The sequence below is a fragment of the Halichoerus grypus genome, chromosome 2, assembly GCF_964656455.1.
Source record: "Halichoerus grypus chromosome 2, mHalGry1.hap1.1, whole genome shotgun sequence".
NCBI lineage: Eukaryota > Metazoa > Chordata > Mammalia > Carnivora > Phocidae > Halichoerus > Halichoerus grypus.
This window is the reverse complement of record NC_135713.1, coordinates 35,945,115-35,969,078: the sequence shown is the minus strand read 5'-3', so window position 1 is coordinate 35,969,078 and position 23,964 is coordinate 35,945,115. Positions and strand designations below refer to the sequence as shown.

The 23,964-nt window shown below is 35.0% G+C and overlaps 1 protein-coding gene across 1 annotated transcript in view; it reads left to right on the top strand.

The window, feature by feature from the left end:
- Positions 1 to 4,885, top strand: part of EMB (embigin) — a 41,837-nt gene extending 36,952 nt beyond the window's left edge. The window contains exons 9-10 of the mRNA XM_036111777.2: positions 3,805 to 3,859; positions 4,476 to 4,885. Of these exons, the coding sequence (XP_035967670.1) occupies positions 3,805 to 3,859; positions 4,476 to 4,493 (73 nt within the window). The 3' untranslated portion in view covers positions 4,494 to 4,885. The remainder of the gene's footprint in view (positions 1 to 3,804; positions 3,860 to 4,475) is intronic.
- Positions 4,886 to 23,964: the final 19,079 nt, after the last annotated feature.

Sequence of the window (23,964 nt, the reverse complement as noted above, 5' to 3'; positions counted from 1 at the left end):
CACAACAGCCAAACTATGGAAAGAGCCCAGATGCCCATTGACAGAGGAATGGATAAAGAAGATGTGGTATAGGGCGCCTGGGTGGCTCAGTTGGTTAAGCGACTGCCTTCGGCTCAGGTCATGATCCCGGAGTCCTGGGATCGAGTCCCACATTGGGCTCCCTGCTCAGCGGGGAGCCTGCTTCTCCCTCTGACCCTATCCCCTCTCATGCTGTTTCTCTCTCTCTGTCAAATAAATAAATAAACAAAATCTTTAAAAAAAAAAAAAAAAAGAAGATGTGGTATATATATATATTCAATGGAATATTACTCAGCCATCAGAAAGGATAACACCTTACCATTTACATCACCACGGATGGAACTGGAGGATATTATGCTGAGCGAAATAAGTCAGTCAGAGAAAGACAATTATCATATGGTTTCACTCATATGTGGAATATAAGGAATAGTGCAGAGGATCATAGGGGAAGGGAGAGAAAACTGAATGGGAAGGCATCAGAGGGGGAGACAAACTATGAGAGACTCTTAACTACAGGAAACAAACTGAGGGTTGCTGGAGGGGAGGTGAGTGGAGGAATGGGGTAACTGGGTGATGGGCATTAAGGAGGCATGTGATGTGATGAGCACTTGGTGTTATATGCAACTGATGAGTTACTGAAGTCTACATCTGAAACTAGTGATGTACTATATGTTGGTTAATTGAATTTAAATCAAAAAAAAGTTTGCTGTTTGGACAAAAACACAAGAGTATATTATATGTGTGTTATTTTCTGTACACATCCATGTTGTGGAGAGGCATGTGGAGTTTGCCTGCGTACATTAGGACCCCCCCTCTACCATTCACTTTTTACCTCTCTGTGCTTCAGTTTTGTCCTCAACAAAATGGCTTTAATTACAGTATTTGCTTATAAGGCTTTTGGATTAAATGATATTCTGTATGTAAAAATGCTTAGCATAGGCTTTGATGCACAGGGGTGTTCAATAACCATAAGGAAGTATTATTTGTGTAAGTCAGAATTTCTTAACCCTGGCTATATTTTTGGTCACTTAGGATGTTCCTTAATAGTTGCTCAGACTTTACTGGATCTCCTGGATCAGAACCTCTGGGAGTGGTGCCTGGGCATCTGTATTTCTTTAAAATGTCTATCACTGATGCTTTTTTTTTTTTTAAGATTTTATTTATTTATTTGAGAGAGAGAATGAAAGAGAGAGAGCACAAGAGGGGGGAGGGTCAGAGGGACAAGTAGACTCCCTGCTGAGCAGGGGGCCCGATGTGGCCCTTGATCCTGGGACTCCAGGATCATGACCTGAGCCGAAGCAGTCGCTTAACCAACTGAGCCACCCATGCGCCCTGTCTGTCACTGATTCTAAGTCTCTCTTATATGGAAAATCACTGGGCTAGAATTTTATTAGTCACTATTTTTGAAAGAACACATATTGTGCCCAGGTTCTCTTACAGCCCCTTTGTTCAGAGTGGAACAGGAGGAGGGCTGAGAAGAAAAGTATCAGGGATATAATTTAGTTTGGTCAAGACAGGAGGGACTAGTTCCTCTCAGCCAGAGGACGGAGCATGGAGTCCAGTGATGGAGGTGCCTGAGACTGGGATTAAAGTCTGAGTAACACAGCCAAGGGCTGGACCGGGAAAATGAGATGAGATTAAAGCAGCTGAAAGAAATGTTGGAAATGGAAGGCCTGAGCACATATAGCCACACAGAATGGCACTTGAGGTTTATCTTCATTGGCCAGCACAAGTTCGGAGGTAAGGTCTCTAGCCATGGTTAAAGAGTGGGAGAGCTGTCATTTAGATATTTGTAGACATTATTCAAATAGTTATTTTTACTCAGTTCACAAATGGCAGGTAAGATAAATCAACACGATATGAGCTTCTAAAGTAAGGGCACGAAATAATCATATCAGGAGTTCCATAACCTCAGATAGGAAAAACAAAAAAAACCAGTGTTGTTGGCACCAACTTGGTTGGCATCAACTCTTATAGTTGGAAGGAAACTGCACCTCTTTCTGGTGAACTTGGACATCTTGTTTAGAGTGCATTGAATGTTCTATCTTTCTGGTTCCCAAGTACTGTGTCCCATTCTTATACTTGGGGTCGTACAGAAAACAAGACGGTCATTCAGATATTCGAAACAGTTAACAGCCTTGCCCAAATGCTGTTGTCCCAGCTCAGCTTCCCCAGTGTTTCTGGTCATTCAGTCTCTTGCAGTCACATTTGGGGGCTTCTCCTGTCTCAGTGGATTCTGGTTCATTTAAGACACACGCTGAAGGGGTGGCACCAGAACAGTATGGAGTAGACTTACCAATTCTTAAATTAATTTTCATTTATGTAGCTTACCCTAATTTTAAAATCTTTTTAAAATACGTTTCTCTAGAATATCTTAGGAGTAATGTCAAACTGATTCAATCTACAGTATAAATGATTTACTTTCTTTTCTTTTATTGGTAATTGGGATAGTGTACATAATATTCTCTACCCTGTACTGTTCCACAGAGAGCTCTGGCAGTGTTTATTTTTTTAGTTTATTTCTTATTTCAATATCTTTAGATTTAATACAAGTATCAAGGGCACTTGAATCATTTGCAGCAACCTTTTACTAATGTTCTTTTAGAATTTTTAGTTAGCAATGCACTTTTTTTTTTTAAAGATTTTTTTTTTTTTTTTTATTTGACAGACAGAGAGCACAAGTAGGCAGAGCGGCAGGCAGAGAGAGAGGGAGAAGCAGGCTCTCCCCTGAGCAGGGAGCCAGACGTGGGGCTCGATCACAGGACGCTGGGATCATGACCTGAGCCGAAGGCAGCGGCTTAACCGACTGAGCCACCCAGGCGCCCCAGCAATGCACTTTTTTTTTAAGTAATCCCTATGCCCAACATGGGGCTCTAGAATTTTTAGTTAGGAGATAAATTTTACTTGACAGAATACACACACACACACACACACACACACACACACACACACACATATTCTGTCAAGAAAACTTTCTCTCTCTCTATATATACACACACACACATATATATATTTATATATAATGCTTATATGTTTAGATGCCAGGAAGGGTCATAGAGTTCCTTGATGAAAATAAATCTTAAAACTGTACTAAATATGTAACATCAAAACAAGCTAGTCACTTCAGATATTTCAATGAGGAGCTCATTCATTTATCTGATCCACTCATATACTTAAGCCATATAATCTCGCCTGACAGCCCCTCCCCCAAATTTGGATTACGTGGTTGAATTTATTATCTGGTGGTGATAGCTTAATGAGCTCAGGCCTGCCTGTAATGCTAGAAGGGTATTCATTATGCACTCTTGTTACCTAGTTTGGTCGTTCTTGTCTTAAGAATCTGAAGGCCACATTCGTCGTCTTGCCCCGATGCACATTGAGTAGACAACCATGTTTAGCCTCTAATTCACTGTGATAAATATGTTGAATTATAGCACCTGTATCTCACATGTTGGCTGACCTCCTGATTGGCTGTTATCTTGCAGGGCCTCAAGACTGCTTACAAGTTATGGCCATACACCCATGTCCTCACTCATGCTGGGGGAGAAGCAGTTCTCCCTCTGCATAAAATAAACAGGACTGGTCACTGTCATCTGTGACAACAGTTCTTCTCTAAGCAACGGTAGAAAAACAAAATCAGCATTATGAGTAAAACATTTTTAGGAAAAATGAATTGTCTCTATTGACCTTTTACATTTTAACCTGATGGCCACTATATAGGTGATGTACTGACTTGATTTAATGCAATGTAAATACCTAGTGATTTTCTTTTTGTTTTCCATACAGGAAATCAGATGATAGCAACGGCGTAGAAAATAATGCCCCCAGGCACAGAAAAAGTGTAAGTTACTTCCAAATGATATTCCAAATGAAAGGTAAAATTCACTGTACGTAGACTATTATTCCGGCTACACTTTTTAGTTTCATAGGAGACCTTATCATTCACTATGTGTTTGAATATAGTTGTTTAGAATATTATAGGAGAAAATGTATAGTTATACAAAAATAAGTGACATCTTTTTTCTATCAGAACACATGTAGCAACCAATCTAAAAATAAATCCTTTGCCCTACATATATATATATATGCCCTCCATATATACATATATATATGTATATATATTTGTCATCATGGGCTAGTTCCTTTTACTACTTTTCATGTGGTCTTATTTTTTTTTCTCTCTTAGGTTTTCTGCATTCTCCTTTTTTTATTCTCATATACTCATATATTTGGCATTATGAACAAATACATAGTACTTATTTTCTTTACTGATTAGAATCAAAATTTTCATAGTTGATCAACATTTTTTTCCTGAGTATGTAGAAAATAGATACTGTTAGTTTTGGCAGTGGTTTGGATCACTCCTTTCTAGCACTTTCTGCTTTGCTGAAGTGATAATAAGTTATAGAATAATCAGGACATACTAATTATGTTTCATTATGCTTTATTTAACTCAGGAATCTGTGAGCCAGTGAATGCGAAACATCTTGTCAAGAGTCATGGGAAGATGTACAGTTTGTACTTCAGCTTTGTTTGTTTCCTGTTAAGAATATCTGAGTTTTTATTTTTAAAAGGATGTAAAGTTTATGCAATATGCTCAGCAGTAGCTTTGTAATAATATATGCTATATCAGATCTAAAGATATATTTCCCTTCTCTAATTATTTTACATTAAAGCAAGGTAAATTATATTCAATATATCCTATGAGCTATCACCCAGGATAATTAATTTCATCTTGGTCATCAAGGGATGCACAGAAGAGATACCAGCAAAACCAGTTAATACTACACAGAACTAATGTCACTCAAGACCTGTTTATAACCAAAGAATTCATTAAAGAGAAAACTTTTGCTATTTGCCTTAAAAAGTTTTTTTTTTTCCGGTCATGCTTACTATGTCTAGAAATATTTGTAATAATTTTCATGTAATGTTCACCCTCTGTCATACTGGATAAAAACATCTTCACTAGGAAATGAATACTTTCTGCCTTTGCTAATGATTTCAATCTCCACAAGAAAAACATACTTTGCCTCCACAAATACTGGTTTAAGGCAAGGAAATATAACCACATACTTGCTCCAAATCTCCCATCACCACAAAAACATGTTTCCCAACCTTTGTTCTACTCATTTCCATTGCTTATACACACCAGGCAAAAGTGACTTTTAGTCTTTATGTAGAGCATTTTTTAAATGCCATGGGTTTTGGATTTTTTAAGTTGCACCTGGTGTTGATGCTCTGGGTCCAGGTCCATATAGTCATAATATAGCCCCGCTACAGGGATGCTTCTGTGGTTCATGGTTTCCTGGGATCTTTGACTTGATACCTGGTGTCTTGATACCCATGGATGGCTAAATATCTAAAAATGCATTATTAGTGCTTTATAGTCATGATTCCGTTGTTTGAAATCAATCCAGAAGTACTAAAGGGCTTCTTCTATGCTGTTGCAAATGCCTTAGACTTTTCTTCAAAATTAGCTTAGTTTCTATTGCATATATAACTGAAATATTTTATAAAATCACTGTAACCAAACCAAATGAAATATGAATAGACATGAAACATTGTCAGTGGCTTTGAGTGGACTATAAAATCATACTACGGTATACTTGATTGGGTTGAAGACAATGATGTGAAGCCTGCTGGGTGTCCTTAGTGCTGGTGGGTCCCATCTAGCAGAGGTCAGAACAGTCAGAAGCCAAAGGGGAAGTCTGGCATGGTGGCAAGGAACCCACAGTTTTTGGTGACTAGAAGATTAATATTTGGAGAAGAGGAGTTCAATGATTTGGGGAGAAAATACCTTATAGAAATGTACATTATGTACTGGCTGAGAAAATGATAAAATTGTGGTAGTGAAAATTATAATTTATATGGCATCTTAACTAATGTTAAAATACTACTAATTGGAATAATACACCTAAAGTGGTGACTTCGAAGCTGCCCATTATTTTGTTGCAGCACTATTTTGTGTAAAGCGTGTTAACTGTGCCTGCACATTTTATTGAACTAGAGTATATCCCTTAAGTAATGGCAGATTTCATTTTATTCTTAGTCTCAGAGCCATAAGCCATGCATTGTTTTGGTTTAATTCATTATTTGATAACATTTCTTGGATGGTATCTCTATGATGGCAGACAACCAATCAGTTCACTTCGTTAATACAAACAATTTGAATTCAGTGAAAAACTAGTCAAACCTGTTATTTGACTAAGTCCAATTCAAAGTGGTATAGTTATGACTGGTTATATTTAAAACCAAAAACAATTTGTAGTTCATAAGCAGTATGTATCTGTGCATTTTGCCACACTGTTTAGGCTAGATATTTTTCAAGCAAGAGAAATTACTGCCCCATGGTAAAATAATCTGAAATATTTGTATAGTAAATTGAATTTTTAAGTGTCAATGCTTGCTGTTTTTCCTAGCAAAGGCAATTCATTTCAGTAACCTTAAGCAGAAAAAGTACTCAGAAAATTAAAATTGAGTTTTGGCTTTTTAGATTCTCTCTGGAGGAACTTCTGGAAAATTACTTCAGACTCTTAGATTAAAAATGGAATGCTTCCATTAACTAACCTCATGTGGAAGATAAATGGATTAACTCATAATAACCAATTGTAAATTGGCTGAAAATACTAAGTAAGCAGAAAAGCTGAAGTAGGAAAACTGCTCCACATTTATATATTAGACACCCTGGGAAATTCTATTAATCTTTCCAGCTAACAGGGCTTTGCAGAATAAGGAGATTTAATGATGTTTTAAAATTCTCAGATACTTTCATAGTCAGTTTATGCTTTAATGTAAATCTTCTCCCATGGTATCTTTCTCTTTTTCCTCAGCATCTGGTTACTTGGGTCAAAACCCAGAACTCATTGTGATATTTTCTTCTCCTCTATTAACTAAGACTCATTAGTTATGAATCTGTGTTTCTTTGACCTTCTCACTGCTCATTATTCCACCCATTGCCTTCCCCACCCCATTCTCACAACTGCAACAGCAACAGTCTTGATTTTCCTACCTCCATCTCATCTTCCCATTAATCCGTTTTTTGTATAGCCGCCTGATCATCTTTTTAAATACAAATCTTGCTATATTAACTTAATATGGAAGCTTCCATGCCAAACCTCTGCAGGCTTACCTTTGCCATTTCTTAATACTGCAGTTTTCCAAATGGCTAATCTTTCTCCAGTGTCTTGACTTAGTCTTGACATACACAGATTTGGTGCAGAATGCTATCCCCCTGTGCTCCTTCCAGTGACTAACTTGAGTTTAGCGTTCAAAACTTTAATCTGACGTTATTTCCTGGTGGATCTTTCATACTCAGTGGGAGTGTATACCATGTTACTTGCTCAAATAACTCCACATTTCTTTGTGTTTATTACCCTGTATTATAAACATACATTTGTCTCCTTCCTGTGTCATGTACTTACCACAAAGAGGATAAATTAGAGATGTCATAAATGTGTGTTGAATAGATATAAGTAAAAATCAAATTTCATTAATTTGTAGTTATTTTTAGAACAATCTAAATTGTGACATCAGGATTAAAATACAGGGGTGCCTGAGTGGCTCAGTCGGTTGAGCAACCAACTGTTGGTTTTGACTCAGGTCATGATCTCACAGTCGTGAGATCAAGCCCTGCATTGGGCTCTGCTCTCAGTGTGGAGTCTACTTGGGAATCTCTTTGTCCCCTCTCCCTCTGACCCTCCTGCCCTGTGCTCGCTCTCTCCCTCTCTCTCTCAAACAAGAAATCTCTAAAAAAATTTTTTAAAGAATTAAAATACAATATTTTAACAGAGATAAACAAGGTTTTATGAGTCAATGTTTGCTTCTGTTACTTTGAAAACTACATAGTAATACGATAAAACATCCCATCAGATTTTAATAATGTGTTAATATCTCGTGAGCAAATAGAATTCGGATTCCTAAACCGTCATACAGGGTATGCCCCTTTCAACTAATTTAAATTCCTATTGTTCTCTATTTTTCATGGATAGTTCAAATGTTAACCTCATTTTTATCCTTTATTTTAATAAGATAAGGTATTGACTTTAAATATAAAGATATTTAGCAACTGTAGCCCTTCACATGGTACTATAAAGCGCATTAATATTTGTGCTCCCTCCACTAATTTCTTACTCCTCTTCCCTGCGGCAATACCTTACAGTACCTTAGAGCATCTCAGAATCTAATTCAAAACTTTATCTTAAAAGAAACAAAGTTTTTTAAAGAAAGGTTTCATTGTTTAGTTTTGCTCACTGAAAGTTTGTCTTTAATCAAATTCATCAAAAGAAAAAAATGTCCCTTCTGCTCACTTATTCCCTAGATCTTCATCTCTGAGGCATTTAAATAGATTTATACAAAATGGTTTACTGAATAGCTACTATACTACCTTATAGAAAATGAATTTTTCTCATTGAAAAAGGCTTTGCAATGAATTAGGGACTTACTCCCTATTACCATCATTCATCTTCAGGTGGGAGTAAGTTCAAGTATGTGTTCCAGTATTAATTAAAAGGCACAGTGACCTACTTACAGCATGCTCTGAATATTTATTGGATGAATGAAAAAAAGATGAGTGACTCAATTATTTTGGAATCAAATTATACATTATTTACATGATACCTACTTTGATTCTCATTAATTAACTGTGAATATATCCTATCTAGAGAAAAAGAAAACTGGAACTTGCTATGTTCAATTCTGTGATATTTAGGAATGTATTTGCACTGAATCTAGAAGGTCAGTTACATGCCAAATTGAGTTCTTCATTGAGAATATATAATATTATTAAATAATAATAACTGACATCAGTCAAGTGCTTAGCATGTGACAGGCACTGTACTAAATGCTTTGACATGTGTTACCTCACTGAATCCCCACATCTTATGCATTGGGCTCTGCTCTCAGTGTGGAGGAACTATTATCATCTGCTGTATTAGAGAAGAGAAAACCAAAGCTTAGGGAGATGGAAGTATTTGGAACTGGGATTGAAATCCAAAGAGTCCTTCTCAGGAGTCTAGGTTTAACAACGATGTTGAACAGCTTTAGCCTCTACTTACCTGTGTCTTAGAAAATGAGGCTATTATCTATATCAAGCATCTTTTTAAAAAAATTTTACTCTTTTAGATGGTCAGTTAAATAAGATCCATAATCTTATCCTTAAGGTTTGTACGACCTATGCTATGGCATATTTGTGTCCCTGAGGTGGTGCTGGGCAAGCATGATACTTTTGTTCATTTGGAAAGTCTTTCCTTCGGTTCCCCCCGCCCCCCCCCATGCCACCATTTTATTTCTCAATAGCTAGTGTGACTATTGACTTTATCATCCAAACACTGAGAACAAAAGAAGGTGCTATATATCATTTCACCAGGACAACAGACAGAAAACGGACCGTATGGTCACATTTTTAGTCTGCAGGGAGGAGCTAAGTACTCTATGGATGTTCTAGCCTCGGTACAGCAATAACATCTGTAGCGAGTTTGACTGATAAACAGAAATTCACTGTCAGGGAAAGAACCATCTTTAGAAAATGCCCGGTGAGTCTCACTATAGAGAAATGTCTAGAATGAGACAATTTAGTAAGCTTAGAGATTTATTACTTTCCAAAAGTAATACGATTAAAATTTATTATCATTCAAAAGTATGATTCACAGTCGTAAGAGAAGTTGGAAAAGAAAGTCGTGTTTTTGATAACCTGTGAAATGAACTGGACAATTCTTTGGATTTGCTTATCTTCATGATTAATGTGTCATAGTAATACCCATGTGATTCTCAATGAATCAGGAATGCCTGATTATGCTTTTACAATAAAATTTACTTATAAAATCAGCGAGGATCAATCATGAATAACATTGTCAAAATTACTTATAGTCACATGATTAACTTGTAACATCTATATTTCTTACTCTCTCATTTTCCAAATGAGAAAATGCTAGGGCAACTTGTTTAGGGTATTGGTTAAAATCTATATATTATTTTGGTGTGTTATCTATTTGTTTTAAGAACTTTTGTTCATAAAATTGATTTTGCTATTTAATTTGTAATTTACTTCAAGAATAGCACAAATTCTTATTTTTTCTGTTTTATTTGATAAATGAAAATATTAGACTTACCACATATATAACTGTTATTTAATACTACAAAAATATCACAAAATATGATTATATTAACTGCTTTTGTATGTCTTAAGATAAAAACTTGACCATAAATTTTACTTTAAAAAAAAATCAAGGACCATAGATTTATTATGATATATTTCCTAATAATTTTAATATTTTCTTTTTTTAGCATATATGTCTAAATTCTCCTTAATGCCTTTCTGTATTATGTAAATAGCACAGAAAATACCTGTATTGGAATGTTTCAAAAAAACTTTTTTTTTTTTTGCCTATAACTCAAAGACTGTATCTAACATGCAATTAAATTCAATAAAATGTCCTCAAATTAAAGATTTAAGTGAGTATTAGAAAATACATTTTGATTTTTAAACTTTTAATAATGGTTTAAAGTAAATTTAAAGGCACTAGATAATAGAAAAAATGTTTTCCTTGGATTATACTCACAGAAAAATTCAAGTTTTATAAAACAATTCATCCTTCTCAAGAGAGCCCAGTGAAAATGTGTGCCTGGAGTTATCTCTGGCTGGAGGTGAGGGGTGGGAGTGGAAGGGTGGAGGGGAGGTGTTTAGTGGGTATAGAGTTTCAATCCTGCAAGATGAAAAGTTGGGGATCTGTTTTACATCAATGTGAATATACTTAATGCTACTGAAATGTACACTTAAAAATGATTAAGATAGTAAATATTCCTTACTTATTTATGGTAATTTTTATTACAATTTTTTAAAAAAAGTGATAGGATAAAAAAACAACCTATAAATACTTTAGCAGAAAAGTAAAATAAAATCTTTGGGACCTAGGACTTGGTAAAAAAAAGAATGCATAGTCATGACATCAAAAAAAATCCATAAAAGAAAAATTTATACTTCATCAAAATTTAAGTTTTACTCTGCAAAAGACCCTCTTAAGAGGATAAAAAGACAAGCTACATGCTGGGAGAAAATATTTGCACACCACATATCTGACAAAGGTTTCATATTTAGAATATATGAAGAACTCTCAAAATTCAATAGTAGAGACAAAAATAATCCAACTAGAGAATAAGCAAAAGACACAAAGATATTTCAGCAAAGAGGATACTTAGAGGGCAAATATGCACATACAAAGATGTTCAACATCACTAGTCATCAAGGAAATGCAAATTAAGATCCCAATGAGCTATTACTACACATATATAAGAATAGCTAAAATAAAGAATATTGACAATACCAAATGCTGGCAAGGATGCACAGAAATGAGATCTCACATACATTGCTTGTGGAGACATACAGATGTTCTGAAAAGTAGTGTAGCAGTTTCTTAAAATAATATATACTTCCCATCTGACCCAGCAATCACATTCCATTTATCTTTGAGAAATGAAAACTTAGGTCTACACAAAAAACTGTACATGACTGTACATAGCAGGTTTAATCATAATAGCCTCAAACAGCAAGCAACCAAAATATCTTACAATAGGTGACTATTTAAACAAATTATACTACATTCAAACCATGGAATATTACTCGGCAATAAAAAGGAACAAACTCTTGATACATGCAGCCACTTAGGACAAATTGCAAGGACATTATGCTAAGTGAAAAAAGCTCATCCCAAAGTATTCAATTTATATGATGTTCTCAAAATAACAAGATTATAGAGATGGAGAACAAATTAGTGTTCCTTAAGGGTTAGCAATGCTGGAAGAGGGTGTGAATGCAATTATAAAGAGAGCATTCAGGAGATCTCTGTGATGATACGTTAGTTTTAAAAATTAATTTTATAATCTTGGTGGTTCCATGAATCTACATATGTGAAAAAGACATTGAACTATACATACACATCATGCCAATGCCAATTTTCTTTTTTTGGGAGTATACTACAATTACCTAAGATGTAACCACTGGGGGAAACAGGATTAAGGGTAAATGGGATTTCTCTGTACCATCTTCACAATTTCCTATGAATCCATAATTTTTTCAAAATGTTGGAAGATGTTTGAATTGACTGAGTAGTCTAGGCATTGAATGATTAGAATCAGAAAGGAATATTATAGAAGTTTTAACTTTTTAATTACAGGTTAACCTATAATTACATTAGAAAATCAACCTAAAAGATCAGCTAAAAACCAGTGAAAAAGTAAAGAATAGGAATGGTTACAATAAGCCCATGAGCTCAGATTATAATGTCTTATCAGATAGTCCTGGCCAGGAAAAAAGAAATCTGTTTCTTATTCTTATTTAAATGACAATACATGTTTATAAGTTTCTTCCCATCATTGACTGTTTGACAACATTTATGTACAAACTTGGGAAAGATCATCTGAGCATAAGGATCTTTATTCTGAACCACTGTAACTATGTAAGAGATGGAAATTACATTAAATCTCTCATTGTACCTAACCATAGCTATATGAGCAACTGAGCTTTATGCTAACAACAACAAACAGGTTGCTTTATTTTGGAAATAAATCCATAATCAAGGTTGAATCAAAATCTTTCACATTTACAAAATATTTCTGCACATACAAAAAGCCAGAGTAAATATTCATTTTCATGTCATCTCCCTATCATAACTATCTTTACTCATATTTGTTTCTTCAAATAGGGTTGTGGAGCCATTATTGTTGCTACCATGTGGAGCAGGAGATAAGGGTGATCAATCAGGGGTCACAGTGATTTGTAGTGGCAGGAGACAGTTGTGTCTAGAGATAACATTTGGCAGCACATGTTTATTAGTGAGGCAGACATCTGCGTCTCATGACACCAGGAGCCAGCCTGTTTGCTCTTTTATGTTAAGTAGCTCAGCAAGCATTAAAATTTTATGCTTTCAGAAACATTCTATGTTTTCAAAACTTCTCCTAAAATCCTGAAACTCATAATCAAATTACATTTTAATTTTGCTCCTAATGAAGCCCTGAAGTTTCCTGAGTTGGAGCAAACAAAACCTTTAGGTAAATACAAAATAAATTAGTGTAAAGCATTGTAACAAACAAGTACATTTCATCTAAACAGAAACCAAAGTTTTGCATTTTTTAAACATTATGGAAGTACATGAAGAGATGATAGAAATGATACAAATCTATTTATATGGGGGAAAACACAATTAAGAGACGAACCATGAGAGACTATGGACTCTGAGAAACAAACTGAGGGTTCTAGAGGGGAGGGGGGGTGGGAGGATGGGTTAGCCTGGTGATGGGTATTAAAGAGGACATGTATTGAATGGAGCACTGGGTGTTATATGCAAACAATGAATCATGGAACACTACATCAAAAACTAATGATGTAATGTATGGTGATTAAAATAACATAATAAAATTTTTAAAAAATGAATCTTTGGCCATGAAAATTAATCTTCTCATCTTACACCTATTAAGTAGTGTCTTGCTATTTTCTATGGTATTATTTAGAGCTTAACAATTCATGGTGAAAGTACACTTTGAGTTAATGATCCAAAAACTTGTCCAATAAAGTCAGTTGTAGAGAGAAATGGTGATGTTCCCTTATGAAATGGCAATTGACATCATCTCATTTTGGGCTCTTGGTCTGACTTTAAACCATGTGAAATGTATCTGTCATTCTTACTTTTCTGTTCTAATCATAGGAATTTGCCAAAGTACTAATTCCTTTGTATCTTTGCCCCTACCATTGTGCACACAGACTAAATGGACTCCAATTACTGTAATAATATGTTTCAGAAAAGCAATCAGTTTCCATAGGATTGAGGTTAGACTGGAAGCTTCTCAGCCCAAAAGAGAGCTATTAAAAGACAAGAGCTGAAATTCTGGCCTCACATTGGGCTGACTTGAGAAAGAATGTTGCCAAAGGAATGAACTAGGACAGTTGATTTTTTGCAAAATCCTGGGAACTGTGGCAAAATGTTTTACTTTCATGAGCTTCGAACCATTGAGATAAAAAATGAGAACTTACATGTTCATTTTTGTCAATTTTCCCTTTACACCACACAGAATGTGGTGGTGTTTACTGTTTTATCTGGCAAAACTGTTGTTAACCAGGATCTAGTGAGGGACAAAATTGGGTATCAACCAGCATTTTCCTCTTTAGCCTCAGAAATCCAAGAAGTTACATTTGGGGAAGGAAGCTGAGGTATTTAGGGAGATCACAATTTGAAGCTAGTTTATTTTCTCAGAATTAGGTCACAGTTAGGCTGAGAGGAAAGGACCCTTTATTTTTTAAAAGATTTATTTAATTTATTTATTTGAGAGAGAGAGCAGGGGTGGGGGGGAGAGGGAGAGAGAATCTCAAGCAGAGAGGGAGAGGGAGAGAGAATCTCAAGCGGAGTCCCCGCTGACATGGAGCCCAATGCGGGTCTCGATCTCATGACCCTGAGATCATGACCTGAGCTGAAACCATTTCCTTTTTGGTTTCTTTCCATCAAATTAAAAAAAAAACAAACAAACAACTAATCTTAGGGTCTAATCTCACCAAACTTCTTCCTATTTCCTGTGTGTCAAATGAAACCAACAACATAATAATTTATGTGCAACTTTGCAGGTTCTTCAGGAGACCTTTAACAAACTCACCATCAAAAAAAAATGACCAGTGTCCTATCAGCTTATGAGCCTAACTATCTGGGTATAATAGATAGGATATATACTTCATGATAGTGTAAGAATAACAGACATGTAGATGTATAATCAGTTATTCATGCATTTACACATTCAAGAAGTATATATTGTACAAGTGTGCCTATAATGGATCTTGGTCTGGGAGATGGAGTGACGAACAAAGTGAGGTGCTTACCTCATGGAATTTACCTTCTGGTGGAGAAGATAGAAACAAAGAGGCAAATAAAATATATGTTAACTGGGATTAATAAATGCTATAAAGAAAAAATAAAGCAAACAAAGAAAGATTAACTTGTGCTTTTCTTTAAGTACAGTAGTTAAAAGGCTTTTCTGGAGGAGGTCTAAGCAGAGAACAGACTAAAGTGACATATATATCTGGGGAAAGCATGACAGGCTGAGAGACAAAGTACACAGACCACGAGATAATAATGTGCTTGATGTGTCAAAGGAGCAGCAAGAAGTCCAGTATAGCTGAATGAGGATGAAGGGTAGGAAATGAGGGATAAAATTAGCCAAGGAACACGTAGGCCATGGAAAGAATTTTAATTTTATTCTCAGTCATGTGAAAAGTTAGAATTAGGTACAGCTGCAAGTGATGAAAAATTTATATTTAGAATAGCTTAAGAAAGATAGATGATTACTTCTCTTTCACATGAAGACATTAAGATATAGGCATCCTATTCAGCTTCAAAAAATTGTCAGGGACAAAGCTCCTTCCATCCTTACTGTTCAGTCATTCTCAGAATGTGGCTTTAGCCTCAATGACTGAGATGGCTGAATGAGTTCCAGCCATCAGTTCTACATTTCAATCACCAGAAAGTACATAGGAGCAAAGCAAATGCTTCCATTTATTATAAGATTGTATCCTGGAAAGTGTATCTTATGTCCATACCTCACTCTGCAAGAAAGTAGAAAATGTAGTTTTCATTCTAGACATTTGTAAATATATCGGGGGTTAAATTCTCAAAGAAGAATTGTAAATAGATATTGGTGGAAAATGAGTTGGTTCTGACATAAGAAGCTATTCGATGGTGTTGAGCGGAAGCATGACACAATCTGATTTACATTATTAAAAAATTACTTTGTTGTGTGGAGAATGGAGGATGTAAAAATTGAAACAAGGAGACCAGCTAAAAGTCTACAGTAGTAATCTAAACTTTATTAAGGTCACCTTAGTAATGGCTTATTAGATTTGTAGTGGTAGGGTTTACTTTGGTACAAGCCAAGTACCAGTTGTTGGTGTTACTTCCCTAAGTTTATCTTTCCTTGATTATTCACTTAATATTTGCCTCAAAAAATATAAAAGTCAGTTGACAATACCTTTTTCTGTAACCCTATTACAATGAGGTGCACATCAAATCTCACTGACAGGAAATGCTATCTTCATATTAAATATAAAAACTTGTGCAAAAATTATGACAAAACAAATTAATGTATGTTTGGTGAAACCTATGTTTAGAGAAATAATTGAAATCAATGTTATTCACTGCAGAGCATAATCTCAGAACAAAGCATTTTGTCATCATTTTCTTAACAGTCCAGATGGACCAGATTTTGAAATATAATTTCTACTTGGTATAAATCTCCTTTCAATGAGAAGCCAAACTATAATCAAAAGAGTGAAAGAACGAGGAGAGAAAGAAAAAAAGTAACAGCCATCCTTATGGAGGGTCCTGCCTGAAAGACAGCAAGAAAGATAATCTGGTGAAGTTACTTATAGTGTTTACTGTTTTCCTGTAATTTTTCATATTAACCATTCCTACCAAATATTTTTAATAATGTATGATTATTTCCACCAAGGAGAGAAAAATCATGCTTTGTTTCCAAACAAACATACCTTCCAACTTGGCTATGGAAATGCAGTTTGTGTTGTGTATGCTTGAGAGCAAGGTAAAGAGAGAAAAATATAAAAAGGAAAAGAAGCCAGGAAACAAGTCATTATTTTTTCATCAGCTAAAGAGCATTAAATTTGATTTCCTAAATAACTTGATGTGTTTGGTATCTTGCTGTCAAGGCCAGCTCTCTGTGCTGTGGTCTGATCTGAGTAGTAGTAGGAAAATTCCACAAATATTTCCTCCACTCTTTCAGTGAAATCATTCATTTGGGAAAGCACTACCTCGAAAAGCAGGGGCACATAAAGAGGGGGACACCAAAAGTCAATTTTCAAAGGGGCAGTATGGTGGACAGTGCAGTGTCTGCTAATATACAGAAATAGGGAGACTATTGTTTCAATATTTTTATGCTTCATTTTAGTATGCTTTGAAGTTTAATAGAATTATTTTAAGAAGTTCCTCAATAAACGTATGTGCCAAATCAGCAACAAACTTAAACTATCAAGTTGGATTTATAAGGGCCATATAAATTTAGTTTAACTGGACTAGAACAATCCCCACAATCTAAGAATGGTTATGAACTAAAATGCAGTAGTTGTTTCAGAAGTTTTTGAGAGAGTCATCATAGATTGTTAATGAATTAGATTTCCCCAGAATTTTATTGACTTCTTATTCTGCTGTAAATATTTGGATATAACTCAGAGATCACCTTAGTTCATGAGTCCAAATGAAGGTGGAGGTCAATCTCCACAGTTATGAATTAGAAAATATCAGAGTGTCTTCTTTTTAAAATGCTTGGCTTTTTAAAAAAAATTCAAAATGGGCATCCGAAGTCCTGATTCATGTCTCATGTAATAGTTAATCAAGAATAGAAAATATTCAAGCTGTGAAAAAAAGAATATCAGGCCTTGACTAATTTAAAACTTCTTATATCTTTAAAATGTCTCTTTGGAGGAATACGCAATATTGCAGAAACGGAAAGTTGATAATCATAGTGTTTATCAAGGAAAAGTTCACCATATGTTATTAAAACGCTAAGTGGGAGTTCAATTTTAATGAATCATAGATGATTGATTTAGTTGAATTTATTCCTTCCATAATAATTATCTTTTGAAAAAGAAAAATATTCTCTTGCTTCTATGTTTGCTTCTATGTTTCATCCCACTAAGTGGTTCCAGTCTCAAAAGTGGGAAAGGACTCCTGATTTGATTTATTTCCTTATAATCATAAGGTAAGTATTTAATTACAGCTGAAGAGAAAGGTAGAAACCCAATGGACAAATAATATTTTCAACTAGAGAATAATTAATGGAGAGAATTTTTCAGGTTAAGGAGAGCACATGCAAAGGCATAAAGATGGGGAATAACAAGGCAAAATCAATGAATTTGCTAAATTCTAAAAATTGTGTCACCAATTATTAAAATGGAGGATAGATGTGGGAAGCTAGGAGTTAAGTGGGTTGATGAATCTGCAAAAGTAAATTGGATCTATATTGTTAAAAATTTTGAATTAAATCTTGAAAAGTTTATATTTTCTTTTATACATAATTAAGGGTTTCTAGATGAAACACAACAATCGTTCTCTACATGACATACATTGATTGATTCTGGATAGCCAAAGTAATGGTGGCCACCTAAATTTAAATCTCCCAACAGGTCCCTCAAAACTACACAAATCAACAAGAACAACAAAGAAAACCACACAAACCTCAAGTCTTCATTATAAGTAAAAAACAGAGAACACTACAACTTCAAATTATTTGTTAAATAGACAAACATCATGTTTTTGTGGAGCTATTTCTTGAATTCGAACCAAACCTTTGCAGAAAGTAGAGGGTAGACATCTTGAAAAACTGTCTGGAAGATAGGGGGAGATAATGGAGGGCCTAAGATTGCACTAAATCACCATCAGAAAGAAGAAAGTCTATTCTAAGTGCTAAAATACTGAAAAAGAGACCTTATATATCAGAGCACTGGCTATAGGTAAAGGACTTAAAAGTATGCACTTTAGAAAGTTATTACTTCTGGAGAGAGTAGGGTAAGAAGGAAGAGACAAGTGTTTTCTAGAAATTGTGCAGTGATGAGAACAAGGAGCTAGTAGGGAGAAATTTTGAAACAAAAAAAGAAAAAAAATTCTAGAACTGAAAACACAAAAACTATCCTCCAATTGCCCCTGATATAAAAACTGCATTTTCCTATACTGATGAAGGGGAAAGGAGTCACTTTTCAGTTAAGAATATTCTAAACCATCGTACACCAGTAGCCTTGTTCATGAAATGCAAGGCAAAAGATGTTTTGATCTCCAGAAAGCCATTTTAAGAAGAAAGCCATTTTAAGAAGAAAACCATAAATGAGAGTAAAACTATTTTAGCTAATGCTATCTCCCAACACACACACACACACACACACACACTCATGCATGCACACACGCACATGCACACAGCAGAAGGAATCTAATATTCTGAAATAAATTCTCAAACATTTGGTGATATAAAAACATCTCAGTAACCTTAAATTAGGAATTTAAAAGATGAAAAAAACTACCAAAATCATAAAAAAATAAGATGGTAGTGGATGTATCTTAGGAAAGAAATAGAAGAAAAAAGAGAAAATCATATAAGTGAAGACGAAATTACAAGATGCCTGATAAACAAAAGTAGGAAAACATCAAAGAAAATGAAAATTGAGATAACGGAATAAAACTGGTCAGAGAGGCACCAGTTGAAAAAGTCAAGCAAAGAAAATTCACATAAATATAATTGAAGTTACTGAAGAAGAAAAAACACTGGAATAATATTTATATTATTTTATTTATTAGACAGAGCACTTTCCAGAAATAAAATATAGATCTATAGGGCTTCCTAGTTATCTTTGAAAAGTGATCCAGAATAATCAAGACATAGACAAATTTTAGCAAAACTATTCAACTTTAAATATAAAGAAAAAATTTATCAGGACCTCCAGGCCTAAACAAATAAACAAGTTTCATGAAAATTAGACTGTCGTCAGCCTTCTCAAAGGCAATTATAAAGCAAGAAAACGAGGACCAAACTTTTCAGGCTATTCAAGGAAGGAATAGATGAAGAAAGACATTTTTACCTAGGCACACTGTCCTTCAAGTATTAAGGCTATAGATGAAAATTTGAAAACACAATATCAGGGATCACTCTTTGAGCAATCTACGAGAGGACAAGCTTTGTTCAACCAAGAAGTAACTAAGGAAAGTTTGGCAAAAGAACTGATGGTGACCACTTCATATGTTTAATTGATGATCTAAGACTAAAATAAACATGGGGAGGAGGGTTACAGAAAAGCATGCAACTATATCTTTTAATGGTAGAAATAATATACTTACAAATGGAAGAAGGGAGTGGGAAAGAGGAAAGGAGAATAACCTCATTCGTTGTTGTGTAAACAATAGGTATAGTCAGAGGATTCTGCTACAGATTGACTAACTAGATAGTAAAAAAAAAAAAAAAAAAAAAAACAAGAAAACCAGAACAAAGGGGCACTTGAAACATATAAAGATAACCATTAGGACAAAAAAATAGAAAATTACTTGTTTTTTAAAATAAAGAAAGCACATTACATAGAGAAAGCAAATACAACAGACATAGTAACTGTAATGTAAGTGCTTGGACAGAGTGGAGACTAAACGTTATCAGTCTTTTCAATAAATGTGCATTGGCTTAAGATCCTCAGTTTAATTCACGAAGCAAAACTGAGCTGTATGATGTATATAAGAGCACAAACAAACAAACGGATCCAGAAAGGTTAAAAACAAAGAGATGGACAAAGGGAAAAGGGAAACAATAAGAAAGGAAGGGAAACAATAAGAAAGCATAGGTTGCAAGTGTGATATCAGACAAGTGGAGTTTAAGTCACATACATTAAACATGACAAAAAAAGGGCATAATTTTTTTATTGTTATGTTAATCATCATACATGACATCATTAGTTTTTGATGTAGTGTTCCATGATTCATTGTTTGTGCATAACACCCAGTGCTCCATGCAGAATGTGCCCTCTTTAACACCCATCACCAGGCTAACCCATCCTCCCACCCCCCTCCCCTCTAGAACCTTCAGTTTGTTTTTCAGAGTCCATCGTCTCTCATGGTTCGTCTTCCCCTCCGATTTCCCCCACTTCATTCTTCCCCTCCTGCTATCTTTTTTTTTTTTTAACATATAATGTATTATTTGTTTCAGAGGTACAGATCTGTGATTCAACAGTCTTGCACAATTCACAGCACTCACCATAGCACATACCCTCCCCAATGTCTATCACCCAGCCACTCCATTCCTCCCACCCCACCCCCCACTCCAGCAACCCTCAGTTTGTTTCCTGAGATTAAGAATTCATCATATCAGTGAGGTCATATGATACATGTCTTTCTCTGATTGACTTATTTCACTCAGCATAACACCCTCCAGTTCCATCCACATTGTTGCAAATGACAAGATCTCATTCCTTTTGATAGCTGCATAATATTCCATTGTGTGTGTGTATATATATATATATATATATATATATATATATATATATATACCACATCTTCTTTATCCATTCATCTGTCGATGGACATCTTGGCTCTTTCCACAGTTTGACTATTGTGGACATTGCTGCTATAAACATCGGGGTGCACGTACCCCTTCGGATCACTACATTTGTATCTTTGGGGTAAATACCCAGTAGTGCAATTGCTGGATCGTATGGTAGCTCTATTTTCAACTTTTTGAGGAACCTCCATACTGTTTTCCAGAGTGGCTGCACCAGCTTGCATTCCCACCAACAGTGTAGGAGGGTTCCCAAAAAGGACATATTTTTATCTCAAAGCCACAATTCAAAATGAAAATATAATACTTATGAATATCTATGCACCAAACAACTAACTTTATGTAACAGACACCACAGGTAATGAAAGAAGACACTGAGAAAAAAACTTTTAAAAATACACTTCTTTAAGATTAAAAGGACAAATAAGTGAGTATATAGAAAGTCTGAATAACAATATCAACTAGGAAGACCTTACAGTTAGATATTGACCTTTTACACCTTGATAAAAGAGAAGACACTGATAACTTTTTATAACAATGCAATAAAACTAGAAATTAGTTATCAGATGTAAACCAAAGGGTCTTTTTACCAGGAATAAAAACTTTCTGTTAAATACCTCTTTATTCAAAATACAGTTTTATTATCATTTAGGTATGGTAGGGCTTACAGATCAGAAAACAACTGCCATTGAAAAGATAATCTGTTATGCTCACAGATCCCAAGAAGGGTCATGCCTTACAATGGGGACCACAGAGGGAAGCACACTGGTTGGCTTACACTGCTTTCTTAGAAATACCTGGTGGAGTCATTGCAGTTTCTACTTTTACAGTTATTTTTTCAGTCACGTTTGGTTGATAAACAGGCTTCACTTTCTGCTATATGCTATTCTATTACTAATTCCAGCAATCAGATTGTATTGTCAAGTGCATTAGCTGGAATGATGGAAGCTATCTACTTATACAAGAAGAATCCAGTGAAGACACTTTAGGCACATGATTTAGATTAAAAAGCAAAACAAAAACAAATGCAAATATCATATATTCTGACTTCTGAAGAATATAAACTGCTCCATGAAAAAAAAAAATACTGGTGCTTCCCTGTGTGGAAGGAAGCATATGAGGCAAATAGTGGCCAAGAGTGTGAGAGCCTGATAAAGGAGGTAGTTGGGAGCATAGGCTCTGGATTTGTTGGTTTGCATACAAAAGACATAGTCTCAGTGAGTTGTTTGCTATCTCTAGGAATTAGCTAGACTTGGGAGAGGCAATCTCTCCAGAGTCAACAGGACCCCAAAATGTGAAAGCATCAAAAATATAGAATAAAAAAGACATGATTTATATATGGTAAAAAGGGAAATATAAAACTTAAAAAAAATAAAAATAATGGTAAAAAACATTATAGCCAGTGCAAAAGGTAAGAAAAATAATATAAATGCTTACAGGTAGAAAGGAAAAAAAAAAAAACATTTCTATCTACAGATTATATTATAATTTCTTTAGGTGTAAGTTTAGGTTGCTTATTTGAGACTTTTCTTGCTTCTGGAGGAAGGCCTGTGTTGCTATATACTGCCCTCTTATGACCGTCTCTGCTGCATCCTAAAGGTTTTGATGTAGTGTTTTCATTTTCATTTTTTTCCATGTATTTTTTTATTCTTCTCTAATTTTCTGGTTAGTCCATTCATTCATTAGCAGGATGTTCTTTAACCTCCACGTATTTGTGGTCTTTCCAAATTTTTTCTTGTGGTTGACTTCAAGTTTCATACTGTTGTGGTCTGAAAATATGCATGGTATGATCTCAGTCTTTTTGTATTTGTTGAGGCCTGATTTGTGACCCAGTATGTGGTCTATTCTGGAGAATGTTCCATGTGCAAAAGAATGTGTATTCTGCTGCTTTAGATGAAATGTTCTGAATATATCTGTGAAGTCCATCTGGTCCAGTATGTCATACAAAGCCATTGTTTCCTTGTTCATCTTCTGCTTAGATCATCTGTCCTTTGTTGTAAGTGAGGTGTTAAACTCCCCTACTACTATTGTATTATTATCAATAAGTTTCTTTAAGTTTGTTATTAATTGATTTATATATTTGAGTGCTCCCAAGTTGGGGGCATAAATATTTATAATTGTTAGATCTTCTTGTTGGATAGACCCCTAATGATATACTGCCCTTCCTCATCTCTTAATACAGTCTTTGGTTTAAAATCTAGTTTGTCTGATATAAGTATGGCCAATCAAGCTTTCTTTTGATGTTCATTAGCATGATAGTTGGTTCTCTATCCCCTCACATTCAATCTGGAGGTGTCTTTGGGTCTAAAATGAGTCTCTTGCAAGCAGCATATCAGTAGGTCTTTTTTTTTTTTTTTTTTTTTTAACCTATTCTGATATCCTATGTCTTTTGCTTAGAGCATTTAGTCCATTGACATTCAGAGTAATTATTGATAGATATGAATTTAGTACCATTGTATTACCTGTAAAATCACTATTCTGTAGGTTGTCTCTGTTCCTTTCTAGTCTTTGTTGCTTTTGGACTCTCTTTTCCACTCAAAGGCTTCCGTTTAATAGTTCTTACAGAGCTGGTTTAGTGTCACAACCTCCTTTAGTTTTTGTTTGTCTTGGAAGCTCCTTATCTCTCCTTCTATTCTGAATGATAGCCTCGCTGGATATAATATTCTTGGCCGCATATTTTCCCCATTTAGCATGTTGAATATATCATGCCACTTGCCTCTGGCCTGCCAAATTTCTGTGGACAGGTCTGTTGCTAACCGTGGGTGTCTACCCTTGTAGGTTAAGGACTTTTTATCCCTAGCTGCTTTTAGAATTCTCTTTATATTTGTATTTTTGCAAGTTTCACTATGATATGTCTTGGTGTTGACCTGTTTTTGCTGA